This window comes from Dermacentor andersoni, chromosome 3, assembly GCF_023375885.2.
Source record: "Dermacentor andersoni chromosome 3, qqDerAnde1_hic_scaffold, whole genome shotgun sequence".
Classification (NCBI taxonomy): Eukaryota; Metazoa; Arthropoda; class Arachnida; order Ixodida; family Ixodidae; genus Dermacentor; species Dermacentor andersoni.
The window spans coordinates 145909233-145928606 of record NC_092816.1 but is presented as its reverse complement, the minus strand read 5'-3'; the positions used below and the strand labels follow the sequence as shown (position 1 = coordinate 145928606).

At 46.2% G+C, this 19374-nt stretch overlaps 1 protein-coding gene across 1 annotated transcript; it reads left to right on the top strand.

The window, feature by feature from the left end:
• Positions 1 to 696: 696 nt before the first annotated feature.
• LOC126525099 (techylectin-5A-like) lies at positions 697 to 18952 on the top strand. Its single transcript, XM_050173160.3, has 6 exons — positions 697 to 3987; positions 12414 to 12595; positions 13951 to 14093; positions 15100 to 15205; positions 16768 to 16935; positions 17942 to 18952. Exons 2-6 carry the CDS (start codon positions 12421 to 12423, stop codon positions 18229 to 18231), a joined length of 882 nt encoding a protein of 293 aa, XP_050029117.2. The 5' UTR covers positions 697 to 3987; positions 12414 to 12420; the 3' UTR covers positions 18232 to 18952.
• Positions 18953 to 19374: the final 422 nt, after the last annotated feature.

Below are 19374 nucleotides of genomic sequence, written 5' to 3'. Positions count from 1 at the left end.
AGCGTGACGTCAGGGATGCCGAAGTATGTTTTGGCATTTGGGCCGCGTTGGCTGAATAAAGGTTCCCGAAACTTGCCATGTTTAATATTTGGTTCCTTTAGAGCACAATGTATTCAATATGTACCGCTATATATAATTAGTAGGCCCTAGAAGATGCCATCAAAATCCAAGACGTCACAGCCCCCAGGTGCGGGAACTTAAGTAGGCGTCGCCACCCGTATTTCGTTCTTGCGCTTTTTCTGGCTTACCAAACGTCTTATCGTTGTAAGAGTGGTGTTTTTCGTGTTGTAGAACTGTAATTTACTGATGCAGAAGAAATCATTTTTCACTTTAGTGTCCCTTTAAGTATGACACACAATGCCCATGTGGACATTATAATTTTGTTGGTAAGTTGCAGAACTCTGTGAGCACTCCTTGTGCATGTGCTCGGTGCAAAAAAATAAAAAATAAAGTAGCGTTGAGCTCTGCAATAGCGTGATAAATTATTTCTTTCTTATCTGTGGGAATAAATAAATTATCGGTTTCAACTTCATAAATTTATTAATAAACTCAATCACTAGTTTCACAAATTTGTTCAGAAAAACGGATTTTTTTGGTCTTGGTTGAAATTTGCAGATACTTAGATTTTTTTTCTGTAAATTAGCATGTAAGAGAAACGGGATTTTTTTTTTATATTGCGTCAAGACGGCCTAAATCCCAAAGATTGCGTATTTCGAGATGGCAATTTTTAAAGCCCTTGATTGCTGGCCTAAAGCTTTCTGATGCAGAAACACTACCCACTGAGAGACGGTTGCTAGTTAGAAGGCATCACAATTTAGAGAAAATGCAATAGCTCACACAATACCGCTGCAGAGAATATAAGGCTGCCTTGCCTGTTTTATGCGTTTTTGTTGACGTGATTGAGCAAGGAGAGATTGACCCAACGAGATAATGCCGGACACTTCTGTCCGATGAAAAAAATTAGAAATGCAGACTGCCCCCGCTAAGTTAAGCCAAGCTTTAACAATACTTGGTTAACTAAAAGCACGTTGTTTGCGACTGTCGGAGCAAATCACCGACTCTTTTGCATTGTGTTTAGTTGCGTAATTAGGCGAACTTTATTATATATTTCTGAAGTCTTAAAGGAAAAATACCAATTTGAAAAGTGGCAAAACGTGCAACGAAACATGCGAAACGTCCACGCGTCTTCACGAAATACGAAAGAAAGAAAAAAACAAACAGACGTGAAGATTTGACGTCACAATCGCAGTGCTCTCAAACGCGCCTCACGCGATGGAAGAGCGTTCACATAACCTATCGAGTTGCCGGTAAGAAAATGACAAAGCAGTGACGCAGGCGTTGGCTTCGAATTACACGTCGGCGATTAATCTTGGTTGCGCTGCAGATTGCAACGGACGCGGCCATTCGTGATAGCGACAAACAGAATAACGGACCTGAAGTTGTCGCTACCCTGTCGCTTTCTTGACAATAGCGTACTAGTTTAAAAAAAGCGCGGTTCTTTCACACGTGACACCATAGAGAGCATGCTGCGAGTGGGTGCTCGCAGGGGGGTTCGTTTCGTACTTCGCGGGCTTTGTATATTATGACGTGGAAATAATTACTGTTGCCTAATTCGTAATCATTTTAATACTGCTGAGCCGATCATAGCGTAGTACGCAGTATAAGTTCTTCTGTGCAAGTTTTTTTCTTGTCTAAATAGAACACTAGCAGCGTTGAGTGATTAAACTTGAGTAACTGCGCAACTAAAGAAAAATGCGAGACAGTTGTGCGATTTGCTGTGCAGACGTTCCGACAGCGAGGGTTAAGTCGCGTCTTTCTATAGTGCGCCCGTATCTTGTAAAACCTTGGTTAAAGTTCGTTAGGACAAGCAGGCACGTCACAAGGCACAGACATTACACACGCAGGGGAACAAATAATCAAGGCATCACGAAATGACGAAAAACAAAACAAGAGGAGCACGAAACGTCTCCCATAAAAAAAAAAGAGCATTGAATTCACCTGAAATGCACAAAACCAAACATGTCACAATACAGAAAACATGAAGATAAATCAATGGCGTGTCTTTTTTTTTCTCGTGCTCGGCCCTGTGCTTCGTCACGGTCATTCCCCAAACACGCCCAACCGTGGATGCCACTGATATTTTATGTTATTCACGGAACAGTTCTAAATTACGACCTAAATGGATGACTGAATCCGCAGATGTAGAAGCAAGTGCGCTCGCGCCATTTTCTCGGGACAGATAGCGTCGCGCGCTGGAAATTAAAGAAAGAAACAAGAACAAATGCGCAGACTCCAACTTATCACTTGAAATGTTCGCTGCCTTGGCGTGCCTAATCGAACGCTGACTCCTTAACACGTCCGTTCGCCGATGCGTTAGAGGCTCATTATAGACTGGTTACAAAAGTGTCTAGAGCGATGACACGGAGAGATTACAACTTTGGTCTTATCTTACTTTTTGCCCTTGTGTCTGAGCTAAAAAAAAAAGCCATTCTCAGAATTGAAAAGAAAGAAAGAAAGAGAATGAAACTAAAGGGGTCACTGGCTCACGGTAGTGAACGAGCATGAAATTGCTAACCCCGAACTAATCCTTTCCACAGCGGTTTTCCACCACAAGGCGGCTTTGGTGACGCAACCGTTTTGAATTCGAGGCGATTGTCTCTGTGAGATTACCGGCCATTCTGATATTAGTTAGGCCTTCAGCGTGGGAAATCTACTCCATCGGCACTCCCGCATTGGCTTGTCGGAATACAGAGACCCAGTAAACTATTACCACCACTAAAAGAGCGCGGTATTGTGGACGCTTCGGTGCGCCTACGGTCAATTGAGGAAACGAAGAAAAACAGAAGTAAACTGTCTACGAGTTATGTCGGAGCGTCAGTGGTTTGTGCTTGTGCACTAGTCCAGCCGGGGACAGCCACATATACAAAAAACGAAAAGCGCCGGCCAAACGGGTAGTATCGCTTGAGACAAATTCGCGCTCCACTTGGGTGGCGGCCGCCGTAGCATCCGCATCGCTGCACCGTTTTACAGAGGCAAGCAGGCGGTAACGCGCTGAAAGAAAGGAATTCGAGGGGCGATGTTCAAACGAAAGGGAGAAAGTTGGTTAGCAGTGCCTTGCCCCCGTGGCTCAGCGCTGGCCTCACGTTTTCTTGTTGCCGCCAAACTTTGACCGGCGGCACGGGGGAGATGACCTTGAGAATGGTTGGAGCGGAGCACGCGGACGACGTAGCCGTGCCTGGATGCGTGTAATAGTCATAGCGCCGCATTAAAAAAAAAAAAAAAAAGGAAAAAGGAAAAGGCTGCTACGCGGCTAACAGCCAAGGAGATGAGTGGGACCGTGTCAGCAACGCTGTATTATCCCCGTAAATTCTGTCGGGATCTCGGCGGAGGGTCTCTCTCGCCTTGCAGAATCGCTACCGTCGGTATAAGCGCTCAGTATACTATTCAGTGCGACCGCACCTGAAAACAGCGTTATCTCAGAGAGTCCTTTCGACCGGCATTTATCCGGAGATCGAGAGGCTTCAGCAAGTTCGCAACCGGTGCTTTGCATACGCGTACGCAGCGAGGCTGGTCCCAGGGGGAGCCACTGTTTACACGCTTTATGAGTTCGGCGCTGTAGGTCTTTCCTCCTCGCGGAAGAACGCGGCGCGGCGCCTTTGAAACGCGCGCCGCCTGGTGCTGGCGTTACAGCACGCAAATAGAAAGAAAAGGATGGGCTTTTATCGTTTGTTTTAGATAGTTACGGCGTTCGGGAATTTTCAGCGGGCACGCGGAGACAAGAAAACGTGTTTGTACCCCAACGCGCACGCGTGGTTCGCCAGATTCGGCGGTGTGTGTCTCTCGACGTCATCGCCGTGAGCTTTTAAAACCGGGGCACGCGGAGTACATTCGCTCCAAAGAAACCCCGGACATCGACGCAAGACGCTGGTCGCAACACTCGCACCGCGGAGCCACAGCACAGAGCGTCAAACCAGCGCCCTGCGCATCGTAGGTGTCCTTACGACTTCCCTATTTTTCACCCGTGTCTATATAGTGTTTCTATTAGGAGTGAAAGCTTCCGGAAGATGCGATGATTTTAAGACGCGTGATACATATTCGGCACTAGGACCATGGCGCGGAGATCATGAAGACTGCGGGAATTGTTACAGGCTGTGAGGGCTTCCGTTATGAAGCAATTCTGATTACCATCATGATGTACAAAACTTCGTTCAGTGAGGATAAGTTTTGCTTGATGAAAGTCTGAGAAAGGCAAAAAATTTTTTTTTTTTTAGCAGCATGTCCTAAGGGTGGCAGGAATTCCCAAACTGCGCGACAAGCGCTATTTGAATAACACGTTAAGTAAAATTCTTCGCTTTCAAAATTAAGGCCATGTAAGTCAAAATTGAAGTCTGCCGATTTTATTTATTGTACTAATGTCCATGCTACGACCTGACCAAGCTGTCCGATGAGATATGTTGTTATTGCAGGAATCATTTGCACTAAGAGCGCTCTTCATTCAGCGTTAAGCAATATGCCATAGAGCCGTACGCGTAGCTAGTGTGTGAGATAGTGCCAACATTACCGGTTAAGAGAGGCGTCTTGTCTAGAAGTAATCACAATTCACAAATACAAACCAGTCTGAGTATTACATGCCAAATTACACATTAAGAAATGCGTTTAGCTATAGGTTTCGAATTAGCACTAAATTGCGCATCGAGTAGTTCATGGCCACTGTTGATGCATTGCAAAAAAAAGTTGCTTCTTTTATGTCCACTGGGCTATCATCAAAAAACTTTCAAGTTCGCTGATGAAAATCTCTGAAGGAATAAGTGTTACATATCAGCCTGCTTAAATCATGTGTATAATTATTTGCGTTATTTCCTTATATTTTAGTTTTGTTCGTTATTGCGGTTTATTCAAGTTCGATTGTTTGTTGTCGTGTGTATTTGACTCTGGATATATCTCGTGTTTTTCGTGTCGTAGCAGAAGATTGTGCAAACTCTGTTTCTTTCTCTTACCTTTATTGAAAGTCAATATGTGTGAATTCTCTATTGAAGGTGTTTGCGAACGCTAGAAGACTGTTTTCTACAGTCACTATCTCGGACTATGAGGCAAGTTGTACATTTGCATTCTGTGTGTGCCTTACTTTGAATTCCAAATGATTCCCTTGTGTGCGACAGCGAACTGTTAAATAGCTGTAAATGTTCACTTCACGCGCCGCCATCCTTCGTTCATGCAACAAACCAACATTGTGCACAAGGCGGTGACACAACTTATTTGTTGCTAATTGACGCCATAACAAACAAATCAGTCAGACGATGGTCTTATCATTTTTCCCGGGGTCTTTATTGTACAAATTTGTATAATAAACCTCCACCCAAAAGCAGCACATCCTGAGCACTTGAAGAAATGCTTAAAAATCACATTGTGACGATGGAGGTGGACCGCGTGCGTTTATTCGGCCAGGCGACGGAGAGAGAGAGAGAGAGAGAGAGAGAGAGAGAGAGAGAGAGAAAGAGAGCCGGCCAGGAACAAGATATGAGTTGAAGCTTATGTACAGGTGAAAGCGGTGAAGTGTACACAAAGCGCTCGCATAATTTATTTTTTCGCCCGTTAGCCGACATGTTGGTTCTTTTACCAGCTTTATTCTCCTTTATCCACTGACCCCAGCGCAGCGTTGCCAGCGCTTTATATAACTAGCTAGCATTCCTGTCTTTCTCGCTCATCGTCCTGTCACCCTTTTCAGAACTTCAATACAGGTGAAAGGCGAAATGTATCTCTATACTTGGTTGTGTCTTGCTGGTGGGCTTGGGTCCCGGTCCATAGCGAAGGGTTACCATCGCAAACTGACGAGGACGAGACGGGGAGGCGACGCACACGGCGCATGCGTCGGTCACCTGTTCGTCTCGTCCTCGTGTAGTTCGCGCTGGTATTCGTTCACTATGTACCTCTCTGAAAGCGAGGAGCGAACGTAGTGGGCAGCTCTGAACCGCATCCACAGCCGTGCGAGGCGTCTTGTAGCCGTCGGCCGAACACTGTGCTGAATACGCTTGCCCTTGTCTGTCTCTCTATCGCATGTATTTATCCCTGTGATCCATACACCTGCCTGGTGGACGAGAGCTCTAGGAATAACGAGCTTCTTGTTCTTGCTCAATAACAAATTTCATTGTTCGAACAAGGACGCGATAACTTTAGCTGTAAGGAATATAGGAAAAAAAATACAAAAGAATGCGTGGAAATAGCCATGCCTCGAAATTTTCCCGACATTCTTGGAAAAATAACAATGAGACTTTGTTTTCCTTAACCTGTATGTAGTGACAAAAGTAGCCCGCACTAAAATGTGCCAAAACATTATTGGAATGAAATAGCGGTCAACTATCTTTTTCCGAAACAAAGACGGACCTACTGCAATCTGTTTTTGTTCCAATCTCCTGACGTAAAACTTAGGTAGCCACCTACGCAAGCACCGGGCGGTAAACCGCAGTGTTGCTTGAAAAGCGTAATCAAACGCGCTCCTCATCTATAGGTGGTCACGTCTTTTGCTTTCAAAGTGAATAACGTTGCCTACATTGAGCAGATTTTCTTAACGAAGCGGCTTACAAGCGGCGATGACCACGCTCAAGTGGAGAGGGTTTTGATGCGGCCGAGCCAGCACAGTGAAAGTAGATAACTGGATGAAGAGGGTGATGCCGGCGTCTTCGATTGGTCCGCTTCCCCTTACTTGTGGCTTGCAGTGGCTGGTCGAAAATCGCAGCGGCGCGCAACGAATGGTTAAAGATGCCGCCAGAACTGATCCTCAGCAAGAAAGGGTTGGCAGAGTGATGTAGTAAACGTGCTGAAACGGCTCGATAACGTTATACCGCCAAGCAAAAAATGTATTAAACGCAAATAAATCCCTGCTCCCCGGCACCTCCGAATAGCCAGCGCGGAGCGTTCTGCAGGCGGCATCTTCTATTCATTTCGGAAGGGGGCAGTCTCCGGCTATTCGGAAAAAAAATCAGTTCAGTTCGGCATACTAATGCAACTTTAACGCGTTCACGGGCGCTATGACGTAAAGCTTATCCAGATTTTTCTATTCCAATTCTGCAATAAGCCCTCCGCGATTCGTCAAAATTTTTTGGACCCCCCCCACTTCGCCTGTCTGTCAAGCGACGTCACAACAACCGCGATTTCTCCCCATCTGATATGACGTGTACACAGTGATTACGCATGATTGGACGGAACAAAAGAAAAATAGTTATTTCTGATTCGACACCTTTTCACAATTAGACCTCGGCTACTGGTCAAAAGTTTTAGGGCTGCACCCACTTCACCTGCCTGTCACACGACGTCACAAAACTGCGAAAACTCACCACGTCAAAGTGACGTGTACGCGTTGAAGATGCATTAATACGCCGAACAAAAATGAACTTTTTTTTCTGAATAGCCGCAGGCTGCCTCGTTCCGAAAGGAATAATTAGTGGCTGCCGCCGATCGCTCAAGCACTGGCTACTCGCACCTGCCGGAGACCATTGGTTTATTTGCGTGCGATAAAGCTTTCACGTGGCCATGTAATGTTTTCGAGCACTTTCGCCACGTTTACGACCTCGCTCTGCCAACACTTTTTTGCTGAGGATTCGTTTTAACAGCACTCTTAAATTTCCGTAGCATGCCGCCGCAATTTTTGACCAGCCACCGCAAGCTAAGTAAGGGAAAGCGGACCAATCGGGGACGCCGGCACCACCCTCTTCATCCGGTTATCGATTTTCAGTGCACTGGCTCGGCCCCATCGAATCCCTCTCCCCTTGAGCGTGCTCCTCGCCTCTTGGCAGCCAATTAGCTAAGACAAGCAGCTCAGGCTAGGCAATGTTATTCGTTTTTAAAGCAAATAAAAGTGACCCCTATAAATGAGGAGAGCGTTTGATTGGTCTCATCAGACAACCCTGCGGGTCACCGCCCGATGCCTGCGCAGCGGTTACGCAGATTTGTCGTCAGGAGATTGGAATAAAAACATTGGAATAGTTTTACATTTTATGGCCCCGGGTCACTATCACGCGGTGAGCTTTTGCGATGTCGTGACGTCGCGTGAACGACAGGCAAAGTGAGCGCTGCCCAAAACCCTTTGACCAATAGCAGAAGGCTAATGGTAAAAAAATGGTGAATCAGAAATAATTATTTATCTTTCGTTTGGTCGAACCATGTATAATTAGTCATTAGTCTGCATACATCATAACATATAAGGTGTTATCACGGTTTTCATGGTATCGCGTGACAGACAGTTGAAGTGGGGGTGGCACGGAATTTTTTTACCGATCGTGGAGGGCTGATTGCAAAATTGGAATAGAAAAGTTTGGAATAGCTTTACGCTATAGCGCCCCAAATACGCTGTATCATTAGGGAGGGGAAATACAAGATAGACAGTTTTCTTGTACAACGCCACTGCTTTACTGATGTGCTACATTATCGATAAGATTGGGTGACCTATATGTTAATACAGTTTATAAAAAAGAGAGACATGATTGGAAAAAAAGAAGATAGTATCGACACAGAGGAATTAGTGGGACCAAGAAATAATGTAAAAACTACATATAATATAACGCATTGTGCATACATTTACATAATATAAGTTTCTCACCAGTCAAATATAGATAAAACACCAAGTAAGCTGCATACGTTAAATATTAAGAAGAAGCGCCATTTCTGAATAGCATTACCAGTACCAGTACGAGTACTTCGTTGTCTGTTTGTAGGCCAGACGCCATCCACTTTTTACCGTCACCAACTCACTGATACCACATTTGTACTAAGAACTTATTTAAGTTCAACTCACTTTTGAATGACGAATGGATGTGACAAGTGGCAGTTATGTAGTGTCGGTAGCCGAGCTATTTTTTATAAAAAAAAGTTATCTTGTGCATTTGTCGGACGCTTACGAAAAGATCGTTTGCGTAGCGTTCACCTGCCGCACACCAAGCTTAAAACATACACGTCTACACCGACTGGACCCATCCCTTCGACTTCGACCCCCATCTGGACTCTCTCGACTAGAAACAGCAGTACTTTGCCGACTGTGGCTTGGTGTCGCCTACACAAGATCCTTCGCCTTCCGAGTCGGTATGGACGACAGCGCGGCTTGCAGACACTGCGGCGGCGAGGAGACCATCGAACACGTGCTCTGCCACTGTCCTCAGTACAGCGCGCACCGGCTGTCACTAGCGACCACGTTGGCACGCCTTGACGACAGGCCACTTTCAGAACAGTCAGCTTTGGAATGCCGACGTGAACTGTCGTCGCAGCAAAAGTCGGTCAAGGCTTTGTTGACTTTTCTACGTGACAGTGGCCTATTAGAAAGACTATAATGACCCCATTTCATCCCTTTTCATATTTTTTTTCTCACGCTTTTATTTTTGTCACGCTCTTCTTTCCGTCTTTACTTCCCCTTTCCCTTCCCCTAGTGCAGGGTAGCAAACCGGAGGTTTTAAGTCTGGTTAACCTCCCTGCCTTTCTCTCATTTGCATATCTCTCTCTCTGCCGCAGATATTAAATCTTTGTGCAAGTTATCTCTTAGGGTACATAATAACTGATCGCCTCCAGTATGAAATGAATGCCCCGCTCAACTTGATGAACTGAGATGCGTGGTGCTAAAGCTATGGCATTTTGCAGCGGAGCTGCACGTGACGACTTTCATAAGCTGTCGTACTTCCGCGGAGGCTGCGTGCGAGAACGCTCCCGTACAGAGGTTTGGGTGCATATAAATGCAATCCATGTGGGTAAAGCTGTTTCGGAGCCCTCCGCTGCGGTGTCTCTATGGTTGTAGCTGTTGCGTTGTTTTGGGACGCTAAATTTACGAGCGTGCTATGATTGTAACTAGGTGTATATAACGTGTATCTATCGCGGTCACAGAACGCTGTCTCGTTCGATTGTACAATTCATTCCTGCATTTATTTCATTCTTTCATTTTGAAACGAAAATAAATAATTGCAGTGATACCCGAAGGCCGAAGCGCTGACAGCGACGGCAAGGTTTTGCGTATCTTAGATACTGTTTGGGTATCATCTATCTCTATCATGATACGTCTGGCATGCCGTGTATCAGTACCTGTATTTCCGATACATAAAAGGATGTATGGAGTACCCTAAGATACAAGATACTGGCTGTCGCAAAAATCACCGTTCGAAACAAGAGACATTCGCTGAACTCCGCTCCTCAAGCTTATACTGCTGTCACTAAGTCACCTGAATAAAACTAAAGGCAGTGTCGTTCTTTTATCTTTCCGCCAGAGCCCTCCAGCGAGGAAAGGCGTTAAGGTCTGCGCGTCCCTATTGGTGGAGCAGTCACGTGTTGGCGCTCACTACATCTCGATAAAAACAAGCACGCGAGCGTCTGCGCTCAGCCGACCCTTTGTTTTCTTGATATTCTTGTTTTTAGTTGCATCGGTGCCAAAGAGTGCGTAAACGGCAATACGTTCACGGACAATCTAAAAAAAAAAGTACACAGCCATATTTGCGCCACCGGGCAGAGGCTTCTTATTGATGTTCTTGTAATTAGATGGCGACCCGCTAGCTGGTGGGCAAGCAGAGCAGCGACTCCCATCGATTACAAGATCGACAAGCAAAAACAGCTTACAGCGCAGAGTATAAATAGCTTTTATGTTAAGCAGCTAAAGCAACCACAATAAATTGTTTCAAAACGAAAATATTACAATTTGACCGAGAAAGGCTAAAATGTTGAGATACTATAACAGTCATTTGATTCAATTGAAACGAGGTTGGTCGGATCTAAAAAAAAACTTTCCACGCAAACATTTTTGTGTATGCGCGTTTGCTGCTACATTATATAGATGTATAATGAGAAATTTGCGAATGCATCGAAGTATCAATACAAATGGAAAGTATCGTATCGGATGCAATATAATTGCGGTAGTATCTTGTATCTCAATCTCAAATACATGTTGCCCGAGTATCTTGTATTGTATCATGATACAACTGCAAAGCATATTTGCCCGGCTCTGTGTTTGAACTCTTCCGACGGTGTAGCTACTATGAGCATGTGCGACATGTCGGCGAGAAAGCAGCGCGCAAGGCAACTCCTGTCGAGTAAAGAAACAGCGCCCTGGCAGCTAGCAGGCGTCCCAGAACGCTGGCGTCACGAGCGCTGAAGTTAAGTGGAGTTGCAGGCATTGCACCCCGACGCTGCACGAGATGAGAAGGACGGGAAACTGTCAGCATACCATAAAGAGCACTGGCGCCGGTATCAGTGAACTTACACGGCTTTCAGTTCATGAACTTTAACATTGTTTTGCAATATATTTAATAACTTGCGATTAAAGGTATACACTGTGAATGTGATGTTTTATAAGCATTCTTCGGGCGCTGCAATAGCCAAAATTCCGATTAATATAGCAGTCAAGACCATGAAACGCGATCACGGCAACTATGTGATGGATGAGCAATTTTGCATCAACCTAGCATACCGAAACATCTATACACACCATCACACCAACGTCATGGCCAGCCACAGCTGCGAAAATTCGCCTGGAGTGTCTGTATGAATGCAGTCGCAATAAAAAATAAAATAAAATAAGGCAGTGCTCTCTGAAAAAGGAAATAAGACAATTTAGTTAACAGTTTCCTGTCGATTGAGCGGTTTTCTTACCCTCTTGCCAGCTTTCAGACTGACGTTCGGAACTTGTTAGTTTATCTTTTTTATACGTTTATTTTTGTTACTTCTATGTGTACAAAAGTCCTGTGTTCTCCCAGGTCTCCTCGTTCGTTTGGGTGCTGACTCCAGTGAAGTAGCTTTTGAAAGATTGTTCTCAGCAATTGCTTCAGCTCAAGCAGGTTTAGCTAGCTCGTCTCTGTAGCAACGTCTGTTTTGATCCGTTTCAGTAGCAGCCAGTGTGTTCGAGCGTTTCTGAGACGTGTTTTGGGTTCCTGTTTTTAGATGAGGGGGCGTTTATCGTGTAGACACGTCCGGTGCGTCGTCAGCTAGGGCATTGAATTGCAACGAAAGCCAAGTGATCGCTTTCCCACGTTCCCCTTATAGTCGGCTCAGTTTGGCAGTGCGAAGGTTGCGTTCCCATTACCACTGACCAGGAACTTTCAGCGTATAGCGTTCGTGCTTACTGCCTCTGTGAAACTTACAAGCAAACACGTGTATGAACACAGAAGACTGTGATGCGTTAAACGTTGTGTCCGATCCCACAATCGGAGTTTATAATTCTTTCTTTTTATCGAAGAAGCGCGAAATAGTTCAGATACGGGAGCGTACCTACATTGCACACAGTGCCTGGGATCAGCCAAATGTTTCACTTGAACAAGAGATAACGTACAGGTGAATTTGCTGAATGAAATAATGATGATGAAGAAATATAGAAATGTTGAACGAAGTCGTAGTGTTTGTAATCGAGATAGAGCCCTTCATTGAAGGCAATACTGTCCCTCTACATTTTCCAGGCACAACATGACTGCTGGGAATCTCCGCAGGCGGCTGACCATGCTGGTAGGCGTCGCCATTCTGTACGTGGTTGCCATGGCAGCAGGGGCGGCTGCGCTCGCGGTGACCGACGTCCGGCCGTCCATCGAGCAAGCCGAACAGCGGGCACGCGAGCTGACCGAGATACTGGCCAGCCTCAAGAGTAACCTGCTTGTTTCTGTCGCCGCCGATGATTTTTAGTTATGCCAGATGTAGGGATGCCCCTCTACCCCGTGATGCTCTGGGGCCAAGTGCAGTATAAGCTAATATGTCTGAACGCTTCGGTGACTTGTAATCTTCTCTGCGATTACTTATTTTCTTGAATAAAATCTATGCTAATCCCAAATAACTTGAGAGTATTTTGAGTGAGTGCGATGCCCGCCCTGTTTTGGGTGCTTGGAGTAACCTGCTGCGTGCGTGAGCGAGTTGGGGAAGACCTTGCATTAGTTGATTTGCAGAATGTAGTCGTTTATAGAACACGGTGCTAGCGATTTAGGGAGTTTAGGGAGGTGGTAGGTTATGCTCGCGTTATGTAGTGATCTCAACGTGAACGCGTTTTTTTTTCTCACCCATTGGCTCTTGTTATGGCTGCCCATGCAGTCAAGGCGTCTGGTACAGACGAATGACTACAAAGTCATCACGAGTGACGAAGGTGCTTAGGAGAGGAAGGCTGCGCGGACGCCATGAATGGGGCACATTTAGTGTGAAAAGCAGTGCATTTTCCAAGAACCTGTTATTCTGTATACGACTCAGCTTTGGACACCTCGTCAGAAGAAATGATCAGTTGCGACTTATTAAAACCTGGTGGACATTCGTTTTATGCTCGGACGGAGACGTGGACAAAAGGGAGGATGCTGTATCACCGAGCACCAACTACTTGAACGTTTTCACGTAGTGAAATGCGAATGCTAACCGCCGAAACCACGTGTTGCTTGTAAATCAAAATTTTGAATAGGCTAGCCTACTGGCGTAAGGTTAAAAGATAAGTGACGCAGTGAATGCAGCGGGACAAAACGGGAGGCTTTTCTGTGTACTCTTGCCATATTGTCGTTTCGCTTTAGCCATCGCATCGGACCCTGGTGCTAGGCCCATAGAGAGGGCTTAATTACCTTCTTACGCTGTAATGATGACGCCAAAGAAAGAATTTGCGCTGGTGCTTGCATATGTAATTAGAATTGTGGCTTCTATAGTCCTTATCATCCCCTTAGTAACGCAACCGTTTTTATCGATGCATTACCAAACCCTTTATTTTTGAGATGGCGGAAAATTTCCCGCCGAGTTTCCTACGTATACATCCTTGATTAATGTTATCTTATCTTTAGTGAGACAGCACAAGGGCGGTGGAATTTCGAATGAACGTATTCGTGACGTCACACTTCGTCTCCGGAATTTCCAAGTGTGCACACTTTTTTTTTTTCAAATGAACTGGAGATAGCTGCTGCGGTCCTCGCGCAAGTTTTTGCGAATGTGAGCAGCCCTTGTTATTTTTTTATCTCTTTATGGCAACTATTTGTGCAGCCACAATTCTCCCTCGGCACTGCACTGACCTTCTGGGTGCTGGACAGCGCTCGAGCGGAGTGTACACAGTGTTCCACAAGGGTGCCGGTCCTTCCGGACAGAGCGTCTACTGCGACATGGACACTGATGGTGGTGGCTGGACGGTGAGTCACCAGCATGCTTCGCAGCAGGCGATTCGTGTCTCTGCAGTTTTACCCTTAACGGAAAGCACTTGCGGGCTGGAATGGGGCCTCAAAAGAGCGGGCTTATGGTTGTGGTATCTATTCTTCTTTAAGCGTGCTTGTTTGTAAACTTATATACGAACGTAAACACTTGCGCCTTCCACTTGTGAAGCTACAGATCGAGATTTCTTATATAGGCTGGAGAGCTTCATCTCCGTTACCGGATCTCCCAGCATGCTACAGCTACTAGTGCCATCCTTGCCCCCCCCCCCCCCATTCACCCCCCTCGATGTTTCGACAAGGAGCCTTGCCTTCATCATCGAAGAAACTGCTTTCCATAGCAGCGTTTATGCGCGCATAGCTCACTCTCCTCCCATCAATGGAGTAGGAGGAGGAGAAGAAGCATTGCTTGGCGCATAGAGTAATGACCTGAAAGTCTCAAAAAAAAAAAATGAAATGGCGGGAGCTGTTTAGCACGTATAACGAGGGAACGGGCTCAAGTCTGCTGCTGGTTGCTGCTGATTACTTTTCATCAGACTGTCGCAGAATCACTGTCGGTTATGGTGTCCTAGTGTTGCGGTCTGTGCCACAATTTTGTATCTACTAAATAATGGAGATAAACGGATTTAAAGCCGCCCAGCCTGGTGCCTCTTGATACTATGAAGCTAGTTCTGCTTATTTATGAAAATAGGTTAACGTACTGGTTATCCAGTTTTACCCTTTTTTCTTTTACAGGATAGCTTACAGCACATATTCTCGGTTTAACTTACTTGTCTTTCCTTTGCTTATTTACATCCAATTCTCTATTTCTCTCTATGCGCGTTCTAGCATCCCTGGCAAGGGATGACACATACCACGGTCCTGGGAAACTAGACTGCACCCGAGGATTATGTTGACCTTTGATGCGTGACGAGAACATTAATTAAAGCGCACAGTATTCCTTAATGTGAAGCAAGTGCAAGACGGCTTGTGGCTTTCCTATTTGCAGGTCATTCAGAGGCGAGGCCAGTTCGGCAACAGAGTGTACCACTTCTACCGCAACTGGACCGAATACGCTCGAGGCTTCGGTGATCCATCTGAGGAGTACTGGATTGGTAAGAGAATGCATCGGAAGTGAATATTCTGGCGCATAGTACTTCCTTGCTGCCAGCGCAACAGTTGATCCAATGGTAATTTTTGCCACGATTGACCGCATGCACTAGCAATGCACGGTGACGATATAGCTGCGACACCAGACTAGGTAGAGCGGCCATCACAAAAGCAGAATGTTCTACGTAGAAGAGAACAGAGGCAATGCAAAGTCCGGAAGTGCGCTTCAATATACATGTCGTCTGACGTAACCAAGATGGCGGACACCAGGCTACAGTTGTAAAGAAAACAATTGTGCAGATCCCACGCACTATGGTAATCTATTACATGCGAAGCATTTTACAGGCACCCGGCTATCCAGCATTGTTTGGGGTTCCGCAAAACAATGCCCTATGGACCAGTGTGTTCGTTCAAATCGAATAGTTTTGGGTGTGGATCGTAAGCGTACGTGTGTGTGACGACAACAGCGTGATGACTACCACTTGGCATGATTTCTACGGAGGACGTGTGACGTGGGCCTACGACATGGCGACTGTTGGGTTCTACGTTGGCAGTCGACTAGCGTAAGCGAGATAAACACACACTGCGACATTCTCAGCGACTGCGTGGTATACAATCGTACATACAATTGGCTATTTCATTTGGTGTATAATAAAACGACGATGGCATTTGTACTTGAGCGAAGAAATGTCAAAGCTTCATTAACTTGGCCGTTGATGAAGTCGGTACACTGTCGCAGAGTTTCCAGGGTAAGCTGCTACGAAGGAAGTACCAGGCTAGGTTGGTTTGTTCCGTTGATAGTGCAGTCTGACCCAATGCCTCAGAGCACGAATTGTCACAAATAAAGAAAAGGGCAAAGGGACACGGGATGGGGCGCGCGCCGAGTGTTTCAAAGAGCTGGCTGGCTTTGGAACGAGATAAGCGTGCATGGTGTCAGGCATAATGGTTAGATCACCCGGCTTCTGTGCTCGGTGGCAGAGGTTCGATTCCCACATCGGTCAAACATCGTTTCGTTTTTCTTAAATTGAGGCAAGACACGTACCGCGAAGTGACAAGAATGAGGCAAAATATGCGTCGCGTTAATAAGGTGTCAGAACGCGTTTCGGTGCCACCACATTTGCCGCAATATGTTCATACTTTGCCGCAACATGGCCAAACTTTCAAAACGCGTCTTTGAGCTTCAAGAGCAGTATTTAGCGGGAGCTCGTCCCTCTTGATCAAGGCAAGCCAGATGAATGGGAAAGCCTGCTCACGTGCGTTGTTAGTGGCGCAAAGATTACAGAACGAAGCGGTGTTACTGGCTGACAGGGCCAGTTTTGGCTCTTCACTTGCAGCTGAGATTCGGGAGGCCATGGAGCGTCTACTTGCGCACCTAGGTCCTTCCGTACAGGTGCCACATTTTGTACAGTGTTCAGCGCTGAACGAAGAAACGACAAAAGAGTATTTAGACCACTGGTGTGGAACATACGTCACGCGGATCACGCCGTTTGAGTGAAATGCGCGTACATTCGTCTGACCACATACTATTTGGCCACCAAGCTTTTACGTTTACTCCTATTTTTCACAGGCAACGACGCGCTTAATGCGCTGACGTCGAGCGACCAGACCATGGTTCTCCGTGTTGTCCTGAGCAACAGCACGGACGACAGTGCATCGGTCGACTACGATAGCGTTCGGGTGGAACCTGAGAGTAATCTTTACAGATTACACCTCGGAAAGTTCTCCGGACCTGAAGGTGAGAGAGAGAAGAAAGAGAAACCGGAAGCCTTACTTATACTTGGTGGTTTTCAACAAAGCTTTCCTAAACGTTGATTTTGCACTGTAATACGCGCTGATCATATCGTTATAGTGCGAACAACGCATGCGTTGAGGGAGCTGAGCAGACAATATTTGTTAAAGAAGGCGAAACCGTTCGCTAACTTTTAGAGTTCGCACAATGACACGAAATTCGCCCGGCAAATAAAATTACGACGGCTTCATCTATATATCTGAGAGAACATTGTAATTGTTAAAAGTTGTGGGGTTCACCGTAATCAGTGCATTTCGGCCATGATCTCAACGTTGAGGAAGAAATAGGGGAAGAGCCGAAGGGGGAAAAATAAATCCTGATCACCGCCGTGACGAAGATAATGAGGCTATAGATTCGGAGAGTGATGGTCAATTTTCTTAGGTCAAGGCTCCCAATACCAGTAAGCAGCATTTAGTTTGTAAAAAAAATATGTATCATACGGTAAGCTTACCCTACAGGGATAGCGTCAAAAGTCTCTTGAGGACAAAAAAAAAAGAGACATGTCTATTTTCTGCGTTCTTGGAAGTTCTCTCACAAAAACCTTCACTGTTCTCAAAACTAGCTTGTCTTGCTGCTTAACATCAAGGTTGCCACTGTTCGTAACTAGCATTTAGTTCGTAACAAATAATATAGATACTGCAAATTTACGCAAAAGGAACGACCGTATAGAGTACTTTGAAGGCAAAAACAGATTTATTTTTCTAGCTTTTCTTTTCAGCTTCTCTAAAAATAACGTTCCATTTGCTCACAGCTATCTTGTTTCGCTGGTCTTGATCCTTATTCACAAGAATATCTCTATGATATAATTTTTCGTAACAGCAAATGGCAGGCATTTGTGATGTAGGACCAATGCTTAGTGAAGTCGACCGGTCAATGGCAAAATTAGGCGCACTGATTACGAACGAAAAGATTCCTGAATTTAGCCCCTGATCTCTCCCGCTGTTGTCCGCAGGTTGGGACTCCATGGCGACATCGAACGGCCAGAACTTCTCCACGCACGACCGGGACAACGATCTGTGGCCCCAGAACTGTGCCTCGACTTTCCGGGGTGCCTGGTGGTACAACAGCTGCCACTCGGCCAACCTGAACGGCCTCAACCTGAACGGGCCGCACGAGAGCTTCGCCGACGGAATCGAGTGGAGTCTGCGAGGCTCCTCGGTCCCGCTCCACTACCACTCCTATCCCAGCGTTAAGATGATGATACGGCCAGTGGAAATGCCGCGTTTCTTGCTGCGCGAGTAACCAGGAGCGCGGAGGCCACCCGCACAGAGCCACCCTCTGCGTCATCAAATAACCCATGATCGCCCTGTCACTTTCACATCATTCGAAGGACGCTAAATATAAGGATTACGCTCGATTGGCATTGTCCACGTTTCTGCAATTGCGAACAGCTCGATCTTACCGTAAACGTTGCCTTGGTGAGACAGATACTGCTCAAAAACTAGAAAAGAATGACGGTACCACATCTAGATAGGCATGCTAGCTCTCGTGAATGTGCTGAGAAGGCGATATTGGGAGTTCAGGAAGCAAGACAATTTCCCTGTCTTGTGATTCAACACAAACGGAAACACAATTTCAACACGTCAAGTCACATCAATGCAAAGTAAGAAGCCTTTTTGCTGGTTTGATTGCTGACAAGAAACACGGTTCCACCTAGAAAAAAAGACAGCGCAATTTTTAAATAAATATACGTACATCTACAGGGCTTCAGTCCTTGTCTTTAGTGTCCCGTTGAGTGTTATGCGGCGAAAAATTTCGTCAACATCACACTGTTTTTCGACGAACAAACTGAAGTGTACGTCTCCTATATGTTTGTAAATGACAGGGGATGGTTGTACGATCCCCCGCGCACTTATTTAGGGCACGGGGGCGTTCTTTAGCGGCGCACGTCTGCGCCGTGAAGTGGAGGTCGCTGGCTCAAGTAGGATTCCTCTTCAGCAAGCAGTGCATTACCGGTGGGCCAGCACTAAACGCGCTGCCCCTCCCTGTGCAGCAAAAGCATGTATTTCAGTGGGCGAAGGCCAAGCGAGGCCAGAAGGTACGCCTTGGCTTCACATCTCGATGACTGCTGAGGCTCGCCTGGCCCAACGCGGGGATGCGGCAAGACGAAGACGCATTGCATTGCGAAGCCAGTTGCCCTGTGCGGTGCCATTACATTGTGTATCTGGCATCGTATGCCCAAAGCTAGTTGACTCGAACTAGTGGGCTACGGTCAACGGCGCAAAACGCACGGCTGCGTCCACCGCTCCCGCGTTCTAGAAAACTGCGACGGGGGCTGCGCGTGTACTCTGAAGCTATCACCACCCGTACTTGGTCCCACGTGCAAGTGAAGACGGAGGCTTTATTTGAAATGGTGTGACTGTCAAGGCGTTTAGCGAATAAAGA